Source organism: Melanerpes formicivorus, unplaced genomic scaffold (genome assembly GCF_026170545.1).
Source record: "Melanerpes formicivorus ecotype bairdi unplaced genomic scaffold, bMelFor1.0.p_v2 SCAF_27, whole genome shotgun sequence".
In the NCBI taxonomy this organism is placed as follows: domain Eukaryota; kingdom Metazoa; phylum Chordata; class Aves; order Piciformes; family Picidae; genus Melanerpes; species Melanerpes formicivorus.
This window is the reverse complement of record NW_027142379.1, coordinates 2,024,897-2,038,610: the sequence shown is the minus strand read 5'-3', so window position 1 is coordinate 2,038,610 and position 13,714 is coordinate 2,024,897. Positions and strand designations below refer to the sequence as shown.

The 13,714-nt window shown below is 43.4% G+C and overlaps 1 protein-coding gene across 1 annotated transcript in view; it reads left to right on the top strand.

Moving 5' to 3' along the window:
- LOC137448916 (bifunctional heparan sulfate N-deacetylase/N-sulfotransferase 4) overlaps positions 1-13,714 on the top strand; it is a 152,941-nt gene that overhangs the window by 107,068 nt on the left and 32,159 nt on the right. Inside the window, exons 6-7 of the mRNA XM_068153922.1 lie at positions 1,215-1,400; positions 3,411-3,539. Coding sequence (XP_068010023.1) covers positions 1,215-1,400; positions 3,411-3,539 — 315 coding nt within the window. The remainder of the gene's footprint in view (positions 1-1,214; positions 1,401-3,410; positions 3,540-13,714) is intronic.

The window sequence follows — 13,714 nt, the reverse complement described above, 5'->3', positions numbered from 1 at the left end:
ATCATCTCAATTTTAGCCTTTTCCCTTTGAACATCAATTTCATATGAACAGAGAACAGCTGATGCTGCCTGTAGTACCAGGAGTAAAATGCATTCAGTAAATACCTGGAGCAGGGGAAGGGATCCAGTGAAGAGTCACCCTGCAACGTGGAGATGCCCTGGCAAAGTTAAACAGAGCTTTTACTGGACCTGCTGGAAATGAGCTTCAGCAGAAGAGCAGCTGATGATGAATGCCGGATGTGTTTCTGAACAGTCGCTCAGACCAATGAAGCTAATTACCTCATTTTCACATGTATAGTTTACACTTCAAACCATTTGCTCTCTTTTAAAGATACCTCAGGCTATAGATGTGGTTAGCAGGCCGCCTCGTCAGATGGGCTTTTCAGACAGCCCACGCTAAGTCAGAAGCGGGAGGGATAAGGAGCAGAACAAAGGCAGGAGAGTGGCAGGAGCGAAGGGAACATTCAAGGGAACGCTTGCAGTTAAGCTTCTTCCTTAATTCCTTCTGCCAGCACATTAACTACCTCCTTGTGCCATCAGAAGATATTTTCGAGATAACCTCTAGATTATGCTCATGAAAATGCAAATATTTCCTCACAGAAATGGACCTGAATAAACATTTAGGAAATGAAAAATATATCCTTCCAAGTCCAGCTTTTTAAATGTTTTTCTACCACCTTAATACCATGGAAAATGTAAACAGATTCAGAAGCTGTGGGGGATAGTTATTCATTTTTTTCTTTAAATATGGAAGGAATCATGTTCTAATTCCAGAAAGAAGAAATCCCACATATGTCACTGCGACAATTTGTTTTCCAATCTGTTTACTGCTCTAATGCTGTTTGATAGCTTAGTAAATAAGCAGCACCAGCTTAGTGGCTTGCCTTTGAGAAGGCAGCAGACAGGTAGGATGCATATTAAAGTACCCACAATATGCAATGAACAGGCAGGCAAGTCTATCCCATGTAACAGCGACTCAACGCAATCCAAGAGGATTATTTATCACTCTGCGGTTATCAAACTGTAATTCCAGTTCCCCTCGTCTCCTGCTACCCTGACATCCCCCCCATTTTTTAGCGGGTGTTGCATACAAATAGACACAAGTTCTCCAAGGACAACAGCTCCTCCAATGCTGCTGTCTGCAGCAAAAACAAGGTTTGAGTGATTCCATGTACTTCTGTTCCTAAACATATTCCTCCCTCTGCTGTGTTGCAGGAGCACGGGATACCGACCGGCATGGGCTACGCGGTGGCCCCGCACCACTCCGGGGTCTACCCAGTTCACATCCAGCTGTACGAGGCCTGGAAGAAGGTCTGGCACATCCGAGTGACCAGCACAGAAGAATACCCACACCTGAAGCCTGCACGGTACAGACGGGGCTTCATCCACAATGGCATCATGGTACACTGCATTTCCATGCTTCATAGCAATAGTACTTTAAGGCCCTCAGAAGTATGCTATTTTTACCAAAATGCTTCAACTTTTACAGCAGTCATTAAAATTCTCTGCGATCGAGGGTTTGTGAGGATGCCAAAACAGGGCATTTGTTATGCAGCTAGCTTTAAAGAAAAAGGGGGGGGGGGGAAATAAAACCATATAAGTCACACAAACTCAAGCAATTGCAACTGTGATCCTCAGAAACTAAACGTGGTCTCATCAACTATCAGCCCAGTTATAAATGCATACTTTGGAATTCCGACTGCCTAAGACCTATGTTCCAAGCTTTGGTTCATCTTTATGTGTGAATGGATCAGAAATCCACCACCTGGGAAGGTGAGCAGCTATGAGGAACTTCCTCCAGCAAGCATGATGCTTCCAAGGTTTCCTTCCCAGCTCTGCTTTGAAACTCCCAGAGCCAAGAACAGGACATAGAATCATAGGACTGTTTCAGTTGGGAAAGACCTCTGAGATTGAGTCCAACAGTCAACCCAACACCACCATGGCTACTAAACCATGTTCCAGAGTGCCATGTCCACTCATTTTTTTTAACACCTCCAGAGACAGTGACTCCACCACCTCCCAAGGCAGCCCTGACCACTGTGAAAAATTTCTTTGCTTCAGGAATCTCCAGCCTAAGCCTCTCCTGACACAATTTGAGTCCATTTCCTCTCACTCTATCACTAGTTACTTGGGGGAAAAGACTAACCCCCACCTCACTACAACCTCCTTTCAGGTAGTTACAGAGATCAATGAGGTCTCCTCTCAGCCACCTCTTCTCCAGGCCATGCATTTGTGTGGATAGAGAAGATTCCTCACAGACACACTTCAGCTGCAGAAGAACAGGAAAATGTCTGTAATTTAGACTGCAACGCCAGACAGCTATAAGCCTACAGATGGGTGAAACAAACTGAATATGCATAAATGGAGTTAGAAATATTTCAGGGCATGCTTCAAGTCCCAGCTGACTTGCATATTGCCTAGGCATATGAAGTCACAATTGTGATCCCCTAAACAAGACAAAGGAGTGTCTTCATCAAGCCCAAGAAGTTCCTGCCCAGAGTCCAATTACTGCTAGAACAGACTCCAAGTCAGCAGCACATTTACACATAAATTAAAATGCTGTGGTGAATATAGCATTTAGTTGCTGTTTTAACCAAGTAAAAAGGCAAAAAAAATACCTGACTGCAGGGAAACAAAAAGCATTCCCCAGGTGAAATGTGTCTCTTCATGGATTAGGCAATGCCCATAAACTCAAAGCCATAAACAAAATCCCATAAAGCTTTTGGCTTTACTTTACCAGAGCTTTTAGATAGTAACTAGCTAATAAAGTGACCAAACTATCTCATTCTCCAGGACAAGTTTTGTTTCCCTTCCCTCCATTTTGACAGGCAGCCTCTTGATTAGTGACAGGACAGGGAGCTGACCCCAGACTGATCTCATGGGAGCATCCCACCAGTCCTGCACATAATTCAGAAAGAGGAGTGAAGGGCTCAGTAAGACTTGGAGGACTGAGGGAAATACAAAGCAACAGATCCATTGTGCTCCACAGCCTTGAACACAAATTCAGTTCAATAAGATTAATTGTCTGAGATAGCAGAGATGGCCAGGAAGCACTATTTATCTGCTAATAAACTAACTTTGCTCAAGGAAGAGAGGTTTAGCTTTTTGTTTTCTTCCAAATGCCAGGAAGCAAGCACTTATTCTGAGTGTAGGAGCTGAATAAATCAGGCTGCATGAAAGCTCGGCACATATGTCACAGCTTTTCAGAGCTGGCATCCGGCAATCTCCACATCTGCAGGACCACAAGAGTCCAGAAAACACAAAGAAGCCCACAAATAAACACACTACATCAGAGAGGCAGAGGGGTTGCTCTGTGGTTTTTTTTGGGGTTGATGGAAGGATTCAGGTAGTTGCATCAGGGTGAGCTTGCAGAAAGAAGTTAATATCACAGCGCTGTTGTTTTGTTCTCAGGTGCTCCCTCGACAGACCTGCGGCCTTTTCACTCACACGATTTTTTACAAGGAATATCCTGGGGGTCCTCAGGAGCTGGACAAAAGCATCCGAGGAGGGGAACTCTTTCTCACCATTCTCCTGAATCCCGTAGGTACCTTCTTTTCCTATTTTTGGGTTGCACTAACAGGGTGGAGGGAGGAAGGAAGGGAAGGAGCTCTGCTGTCTTTGAGCACTTCTGGGAAATAAAAATCTAGACTACTTGCTGAGAAGTAACCAGCAGCTGAAAAGGAATGGAACAAAATGTCTCTTGCTGATTTTTAACTACGACTGGATGCAACAGGTCACTAGGAAATGCATTAATTTCAGCTATAATGTTTCCCAACCTGAAGCCAGGTCCCCATTAGAGAAGAGTGGAAGGACTTGTCTGAGACTAAAAGAAACCAGTGAGGGTGGGGGAAACTGATCTTATTCCACATCTTTTTTTTCTCCCCATAAGCTTGGCTCCTCAGACACTCCTGATAAAGCTTGATGGAAACCCCAGGGCTCAGACTTGGATATCATTCCCCCACCACTGGGTCTTCAAAATAGATTTTGAGGAGCTAAAAAAGGTACCCCAAGCAGCATAGAGCCTTGTAAATAACACGTTGGCTTTGCTCAGTGCTGCACTTGTTTTCCTCAACACTACATGAATCGAGCTACATCTAAGTATGTGTGTGCACATAACTGCATGTGTAACTACACAGGGTTGCATCAAAAGTGCCATAGTTTTCAAGGGCAGCTTGCACAACTATCACACAGTTTTGTCTCTCAGCTAATAAAGTAAGCTGAACTCTGCTGTGTTAATGCACAAACACTCACATCATGATGTAGGTGGCTGGTATAGCTGTGATGAGGCTTAAATATCAAGGAAGATAGCAACCTGACTGCAAATGCTGTATTTTGGAGTTATGACTCTCTTGTCTATGAATAAGAGTCTGGCACCATATAGAACAGCAGCCTAGAGGTGGAAGAAGAAAGGACAAGAAAAAAAATTCACATCTAATTATTTTTTCTCTATTGTTTTTCCTTGGTGTTCCACCCAAACAAGCCACACTACTCACAAGATAAATGTCTTGTGTCTTGCCAGCTGGCCTCATTTTCAGTGCTCACTGACTTCTCTGCACAGTTAAGGAGACTTCAGGTGGAGCTAACTCTCAAATCCAGGTCACTTTTATTTAGAGTCCCAAATATAAATTTGGGTACAATATAATGAAGTGAAAAAGTTTGGTTGGGGAGCAGAGCGAAAGATGCAGTGGACTTAGAGAAATAGGACCTTTCTATTAAGAATTTTTCTGGACCATATATGTGACAGCTAATTTGAGAATAAAAAATATCCCTGTCCTTTATCCTGTCTCTCCATTACCCACAGTTCTCTCAGGGTAGCTTTTCTTCCTATAGTTTCCTTAGGTGTAGCTTGGCTCATCAATTTCTTAGGATGCTGTTGGAATCCATCTTTAGCTTTAGAATGCTTTGGTCAATACCTGGGCACCTTCCACTGCAATCTGAAGATTTCCTTAGGTTTAGGCAGTGCAGCAGTCTGTAGCAGAGTACATTCTTACCCCATGAGAGATGCAAAGAACAACCCCAATTACTCAGTCCATCACCATGTCCCAGCCTGTGAACATGCTCAGGCCACCCCAACTTGCAGGCTTTTCTCCTCCAGGACAACAAATAAGCAAGGCACAAGCTCACATTTGCTTGTTAGAAATTTCAGCCTTTGGATCTTTAAAATGATTGCATCATAGATCATTACAGTTGGAAAGCACAACTTCAAGATAACCAAGTGTTCCTTCCAAGGACAAGCTGAGGCTATGGGGAAGGATAGTTCTGCAGTTACTTCTTGAACTCTGAATGAAATCAGACAGGCATATACCACCGTTTTATGCACTCCCTATGATCCATTAACCTGGGCTTCCCAGGTAGCTCTGAAACAAATTCCAGCACTTTGGGGACTGGTCATCTTTGCCAGTTTCATCCCTGGAAAAATGGAGGCATGTCCTGCAGCACAGAAAGGTGCTCTTGATGCCCTGCTGAGTACGGCACAAAATACTTCAGACAATGCTACCCTCTGCCTTTTAGGTTTCAGGAGCAATGCAACAGAGACAGGACGTGTCCAAGGAAAGCAATATGCAATGGCAGGCAAAATGCCCCAGACTGAATCATGCATCTCTGATGTTCCTGACAGTGTTAGAAGACCATTTTCTAAAGCCAAAAAAAGAGGAGGGGGAAGATTTTATTTGGCTTTCTGCAGTACATGAAGCCATTGTTTTGACCAAGCTATATTCCAATAACCTGAGAGTTCAGTGCATGTTTGGGGGTGGTATTTGCAAAGAACAGGTTTTCTATACTATTAATGTTTGATTTCCCCCTCCATCTTTTATGATTTTCTATCTTTACTTCATCAAAACTGCTATTTTATTGAGCTAAGCAACAGAAGTGAAATACTGACATGCACTTGCCTAACTCTCAGTTCAGTAAAAATCTGTTCCAATGTAAGTGCTTATTCAGACAGGAAGAAATATAATTTAATCATGTGTGAGCTGAAGTAAGATATACTACAAGCTCCCACCATCAGTCAAGGCAGGTTGGTACACACTGTGAAATACGCTGACTGACAACAGTAAAAGCAAAACCTCACCTTATCTCAGAGGGAAACTGGTGAGAGTAGGAAATAAAGTCAGCTATATTCACAGAATCACAGAATGTTAGTGGTTGGAAGGGAGGGCTTGAAAGTCTCCAGAGAAAGAGGCTTCACCACCTCCCTGGGCAGCCTCTTCCAGTGCTCCTTTGCCCTCACTGTAAAGGAGGGTAGCATTGTGCTGAGGTGGAACCTCTTGTATTCTAGCTTGGAACCCTTTTCACCTTGTCCTATCACTGGGTAACACCGAAAAAAGCCTGGCACCTTCATCTTGACACCCACCTCTCAGACATTTAGAGACATTGACCAGATCCCCTCTCAGCTTTCTCTTCTCCAGACTAAACAACCCCAGGTGCCTCAGTCTTTCTTCATAGCAGCATGTTCAAGTCCCGCAGTCATCCTCATAGATCTCAGATGGACACTCTCCAACCAATCCCTGTCTCTCAAACTGGGGAGCCCAAAACTGGACACAGTATTCCAGGTGTTGTCTCAGCAAGGCACAGCAGGGGTGAAATGAAACTCCCTAGACCTCTGGACACAATTTTCTTAATGCACCCCAGGGTGGCTCTCTTGGCCACAAGGGCACAATGCGGTCCCTTGGAATACTTCCTGTCCACTAGGGCTCCAAAGTCTTTCTCCATGGAGCTGCTTTCCAGCAGGATGACCTCTAATTTGTTCCGGTGCCTGCTGTTATTTCTCCCCAGATGCAGGACTCCTCACTTGTCCTTAATGAACTTCACCCCAAGTTTTGGCCAGTACAAAGGTACACGTGGGAAGACCTCTCTTTTATGCAGTTTAACAGAAGGTGGAGTGTTTTGGTGGTTATTTTGAGAAGGTTACAGAGTGGTATCTAAAAATTCATGGCATCTTCAGAAAAGGATCCAAGTACCTATTCCACTGGCCAGTCACAAATTCACTTGAATAACAAAAAATATGCTTTGAATGTGAAGTGTTCTCCAACCTGGCAGCAGTTCTTACTGAATAGCAACAAGACACTTCACATCTTATATCCCAGAAGCTTTTCACATGCTTTAAACATTAATATGCTTCCTTAGTATTTTGGGTTATAGAAAAGAACAGACTGGAATGTGAAGACCTTTTCAAACCCATAATTTAAAATTTTGTGGAGTTACATAGAATGAGGTACTTAATGCAGTCCACAGATAGAAACCATATCCAGAAAACAGAGTCCTAACCAGAATACACTGTCCCCTCTAGCATATGAGACAGTGGTTTTAAACTAGAGCAGGGTAGATTTAGGTTGGACATAAGGAGGAAGTCCTTTACAATTAAGGTGGAACAGGTTGGCCAGAGATCATAGAATCATGGACTGCTTTGGGTTGACAGAGACCTCCAAAGGTCATCTAGTCCAACCCCACTGCAGTCAACAAAGACATCCTTCCCTAGATCAGGTTTCTCAGAGCCCATCCCTGGAGACATTCAAGGTCAAACTTGATGGGGCCCTGAGCAACCTGATCTAGTCAGAGATGTCCCTGCTCACTGCAGAGGGGTTGAACAAGATGACCTTCAAGGGTCCCCTCCAACCCAATGCATTCTCTATGGGCTGCTTTACCCACTCTCACAGTTATCCTGTTGTACATCTGCCTAAACCATTATTTTTGCATTATTGACATGGTTCACAAATATTTCCCATGTACTCCCTAAAAACATCAGCCAGACATTTCTAGTGGGGAGGAGATTCTCAGAAATAGAGGAGCTCCCATTAATTCTATTGCCACAGTACTGCACAAGTCTCCTGCTCAGCAGGCTCTGGTCTCAAATGTGTCATCAGCATGAGGTAAAACAGGAAAAGGGCAACCCCTCCAGTGTGCTGTGCTGGAGGGTTAAGATGGGAAGGAGGACATAGCATGTGCATTCTCTCAGGGCTGCCAGGCTACCATGACAACTGAAGTTACGTGCAGATTATGTGTGTTATTCCCATCAAACACCATGTTCCAGAGTCCAGCGTCGGGTTACACATCTCCTTGTGCAGGTAGTTATTTGCCCTGTAGGGTGAGGTGCCATTTGAAAGTCACAGGGGCAACCACCAACCATAAAAACAACAACAAGAAACCAAATACAAAAAGGGAATCTCTAATTTCATAGAGCCCCTTCTACAACTACAGCACGGAGAAGTTCATGTTTCCTCAGGCTGTTCTGACATGCATTGATAATCTTTTATCCCATCCCCCCAAACAAGTTCAAGTAGGAACACAACTTAAATTTTGATTAAACATTGGGGTTTTTTCCCCCAATTAGTTTGACTACTGAAGCACATTTCAAGAATAATTAAGTGTGGGAAGCAAATGTACTAAATGAGAATAATGTATCAGATGGGAAGAATTTCTTTACAGCTAATTTAAGGTCAGATACAACTCTCTTAATGTTAATAGGAAGCAGAGCTTTTGATGTCTGTCTTCTGTGATTCTCTGAATATTATGGGTTGGAAGGGATCTCAAAAAAATAATCTTCCAGTCCAATCACCCATATATAGCAGGACGACCTAGAGCAGGTAACACAGGCAGGTTTTGAATGTCTCCCATGAAGGAGACTCCACAACCTCTCTGGGCAGCCTGCTCCACATACTTCATATATTAGAATATCACAGAGTGGTCTCAGCAGGGAGCAGGTGGGAAACAATGAATTTTTTCACATGGGGTAAGGAATCTGCAACCAAACATTGATAAAGACAAGAGAGCTGAATATCTACTAGTTCTTCCTAACTGTAAACCATGCCACCAAAGATGATTACTGGTAAATTATCTCTCCCCCCTCCCCCCCCCCCCCTCAAGCCTTGACAAGCAAGTGGCTAACCCAAACCCTCTCTATTCCTCAGGCTGGAGCTGGCAATTTTGGAAAACACATTAGAAATAAATGTTAAACTTGTCTACCTAAAATGTTTGCAATTCCATGAAAGTACACCACATAGATGGTTAAATTAAAATGCCCAAGTGACCTTGCACTAGGATTCAGAGTCTGCAGAGATTGCCAAGGGGATCTTCCAGTGAATTTTCTTTTTAAATGGCTTCTGCTGAATACTCTGTGGCTCAGAAAGATATTTCCACTTTCTCATTTATGAATCCTAAACATGAGTCATGTCTGGCAGGGACAATTTAGCAGCATGCAGAGGAGGTATAAATTCCACCAGGACAGAGAAATCAAACCAACTTTCCTTTGAGCTTTAAAGGCAGCTACAAGAATCCCAGCCAGACTTCTCCAAGCTCCAGCTAATGCAGGAGGCTGCTCAGGTCTCAAGTTTGGGGTGCTTACTCTTTGCATAAACACTTCAAAGCAAAACTCAATCAAGTTAGTGGGAAAAGCCTCAGTGAGCAGACTAGGTTTGAAATAAAGGTACCACTCTTTCAGAAAGTATCACTTTGCTTCTCTTTCAAGGGTTTCCTTCATTTAGAGGCTTAGAACAATATCAAGGATCTTCAGATGTATTTACAAGTAAAAAATACACAGTTTGGAACACACTTGGAGACCACTGTGCTCTTGTTTTTGTCCTTTGCTGTGCAATACAAGAAAAGCATTGAAGCATTCAACTGAAATATTCTTTTCTCCCTTGCCAGATCAAAGCTAGATGTTCAGCCAGTGTTTTGCTATTATCAATGTTATTTACATTGTGGCTTGACAAACATCAACAAATCAGTGGTTCTCTAAATCTTAATTAGGGCACAACTCTTAAAAGTCATTCATAACATCAGCACTTGTGTGTCAGTGGTGGAAAGAAAGCAGCAAAACCACCACAATGAGAAGAAAGAAGGAAAGGAAGAGAGAAAAAGACATCTACACCTTCTGTAGAAAACAAACAAAAAAGTGTTACCAAGCTGGTTTTGTACCTAGTCTAATTTTGACAGTAAAATAAAACCTTTTGCAAGACTAAGCTTCTTCCCACTGTGCTAGCAGATCAGCTATGTCTGTCTTAATAGCAGTCAGATCTTAAAGTAAGAAAGGTCATTATTCTGAGCAGCTCTCTGCGAGGCAGCATCACCCTCATGCAGCCCAGAAGGCAAATCGTGTCCTGGGCTGCACCAAGTGGAGTGTGGCCAGCAGGGCAAGAAATGGGACTCTGCCCCTTCATTCTGCTCTTGTGAGAGCCCACCTTGAAATCTACATCCAGTTCTGGCATCCCCAGCATAAGGACACAGAGGTTCTGGAATGAGTTCAGACAAGGGCCACAAAGATGATCCAAGGGCTGGAGCACCTCTGCAATGAGGATAGGCTGAAGGAGCCAGAAGTGTTCAGCCTGGAGAAGAGACCTTAGAGCTCCCTTCCAATACCTGAAGAGAACCTAGAGGAAGGCTGGAAAGGGACTTTTCATGAGGGTGACTAGAGACAGGACATGGGGTAATAGTTTTAATCCAGGTTTAGACTGGATCTTAAAGAAGTTCTTCAATATGAGGGTGGTAAGACTCTGGAATAGGCTGCCCAGTGTGGCTGCAGATGCCCCTTCCCTGGAAGTGTTTAAGGCCAGATTGGATGAGGCCTTGGGCAACCAAGCCTAATCAAGAGGTGCCATGGCAAGGGAGAGTTGGAGTAGGTGATCTCTGAGGTCTGTTCCAACCTAAGCCATTCTATGATACTATGCTTATAATTCAAGAAAACACATTGCTGTTCAATCTATATCTTCAAAAACACAAACTGAAGAGCACCAGGGAAGAAGACTAACCGTGTCCTTAATATGAATACAACACTCCCCAGCTACGTAACCATGACAGAAGACTGCCTCTGAGCAGTGTTGTAGCAACTCCATTCCTTGTGGAAAAAAAATATTTACTTTTTCTGCAGGTGTGCAACATTCCACTGCTCCAGGAAAAAAAGAAACAACTAAGTCATCTTTTACATTTATTTACTTTGCAAACCATTTCAAATAGCATCATTTCCTTTTCTCTCTTCCTCAACATTTGGTGATTTTTACAACCTTTTTGCGCTGCTTTGAGATTATTTCAACTTTTCTTATTTTTTTTGACTGTTTTCTTCACTGAGTTACATAACTATCAAAGCACGACAGCATTTGAAGGAGTCCAACATGTCAGTGGCCTTCAGCATTTCATTTTTATTCTACTTATTATTTACTTAGCTTAATTGCCCCTTTGAAGCATTTTATCCACTTCCAGGATATGTTTGTAAAATCCCACTTCCTCCAGTGAACAGACTCCTCCTTTTCAGCTAACTTATTCCTTTTCTTTGCCCCCCCCCCCCTTTTTTTGTTTCCCATCAAACATTAACCAACTTTGCATGCAGAGGGACCTCGACAGGCTGAACAGATGGGCAGAATCCAACAGCATGAGATTGAACACATCCAAGTGCCAGGTTCTGCACACCGGCCAGAGCAACCCCATGCAGAGCTACAGGCTGGGGTCAGAGTGGCTGGAGAGCAGCCAGGCAGAGAGGGACCTCTCTGTTGATGGTAGGCTGAACATGAGCCTGCAGTGTGCCCAGATGGCCCGGAGGGCCAAAGGCATCCTGGTCTGCATCAAGAACAGTGCAGCCAGCAGGAGCAGGGAGGTCATTCTGCCCCTGTACACTGCACTGGTTAGGCCACACCTTGAGTCCTGTGTCCGGTTCTGGGCCCCTCAGTTTAGGAAAGATATTGATTTGCTGGAACAAGTCCAGAGAAGGGCAACAAAGTTGGTGAGGGGTTTGGAGCACAAGCCCTATGAGGAGAGGCTGAGGGAGCTGGGCTTGGAGAAGCGGAGACTTATTGCTGTCTTCAACTCCCTGAAGGGAGGTTGTAGCCAGGTGGGAGTTGGTCTCTTCTCCCAGGCAACCAGCACCAGAACAAGAGGACACAGTCTCAAGCTGTGCCAGGGGAGGTTTAGGCTGGATGTTAGGAAGAAATTCTACACCAAGAGTGATTGCCCATTGGAATGTGCTGCCCAGGGAATTGGTGGAGTCACCATCATTGGAGGTGTTCAGGAGGAGACTTGATAGGGTGCTTGGTTGCATGGATTAGTAGATTAGGTGGGTTGGATGACAGGTTGGACACAATGATCTTGAAGGTCTCTTCCAGCCTGGTTTATTCTATTCACTTCCATTTTCAACATACACAGAGAAAGACAAGTTACCTGGTATTAAAATAAACCTGCATTAAGATCCCTACACTCTTTTAAAAGAGCTTTGGGATGTGCCAGTCACAGTAACATGTTTCCTAAGGCACATTCACTCATGGTCACATCATCTGCTCTCATGAACATAGAGCATGAGGTGGAGTGAGGAAATAGGATGAGCAGAGCAAATCCCTTGCTTTGCTTCAAAATGTAAGCCATGACAATCTATAATTAAACAGTCATGACATGCTGTTCCCAAACAGAAATATTTTAACTGCCAAAAAAAAGGGCAACTTTCTCATAAGAACAGTAAGGGAACTCTGGTGGAGTGCAAAATTTAAAGGAGAATTTTCACATCCAAATGTCAGGCTCCAAACTAAGTGGGTTCAGTCCATGCTCTCTGACCATTGCTCTTCATTCAGTCTCCTGAGGAATGTGCTTACATATTTAAAGCATGCCTTCACAAATTGTCCTATACATCACATCTGCAGCATCCACAAGGTCTTCCAGTATCTGTTCTCTAGTTCATCTCCCTTACTCCCCTGCTTCGCTGACAATAAAGAACAGTCATAAACCTTTAACAGCCAAGATAAGCTAATAAATACAGCCCTAACTATTAATGCCCCTACAAACAAGAGCAAGAGACATTCCTCCTGGAAAAAAATAAAATGGAAACTCTCTTTAAACCAGAAAGCTTTTTATTAAGCCAGCAAGTGACAGCACAAAAGGCACCTCAATCTAACACCAAGAGTAAAGCTAAGTGCATCAAGCTTTGAGAAGAACTAGCAAGCCTTAGCTGCTCAGCTAAGCAGTCAGTTAATTTGATTTACTTGCCAGTATGTTTTTCTCACTACCTATTCACTTTAAACAGCTAACAGATAAAACTTAACCCTGCCACCCTCCTCCCTGCAGCACCCTTCCTGTTTGCTGCTCTGCTTCAGGTCTGCAGCCACCAACCCTTTCTGTAAGGCAGCATGAAGTCAAAGTAGCCATAGACCTTGCTGTGTATGCAAGGGCAAAGTTTCCTGCCAAGTATGACCCAATCCTTGGCCACATTTAAATAGTGCAGAAAAGCTTGCAGAAAATAAAACCTAATATGAGACTTCACAATGTCAAGACACTCCCATCTTCATCCTGGTCACAGCTGAACACAATGGATGAAGGTTTTCTGTATCCTGAACTGAGGTGGTCAGATATCCCTAGAGGTGGTTAAGCTGAAGATCTCTACGAAGGATCAAATCAGATCATGATTTATACCCAGTGTCTTAACTCATGAGATGCTCTGATAAGTCATTCCTGCAGGTATACATAAACCATTTTAACTCTTGATTTATATCTGTATTACCATATTGTATCTAGAAAGGCATGCATGCCCTGCACAAAACTCTTTGTCCACAAAGCCAACAAAATGAAGCATATTTGCAACCAGCAGATTGAGCCATTTTTGACGTTAAAACGAAAAAAGGAAAAGTAGCTTCAATCAAATGTCTCTAAGATGCTTTAACATGAGATGAAAACGCAGCATATGAATCTCAGAAAGATTAGCTGCTTCTGCAGGAATTTGGTTGTCAAGAGTGAAGTCAGACTTGCGA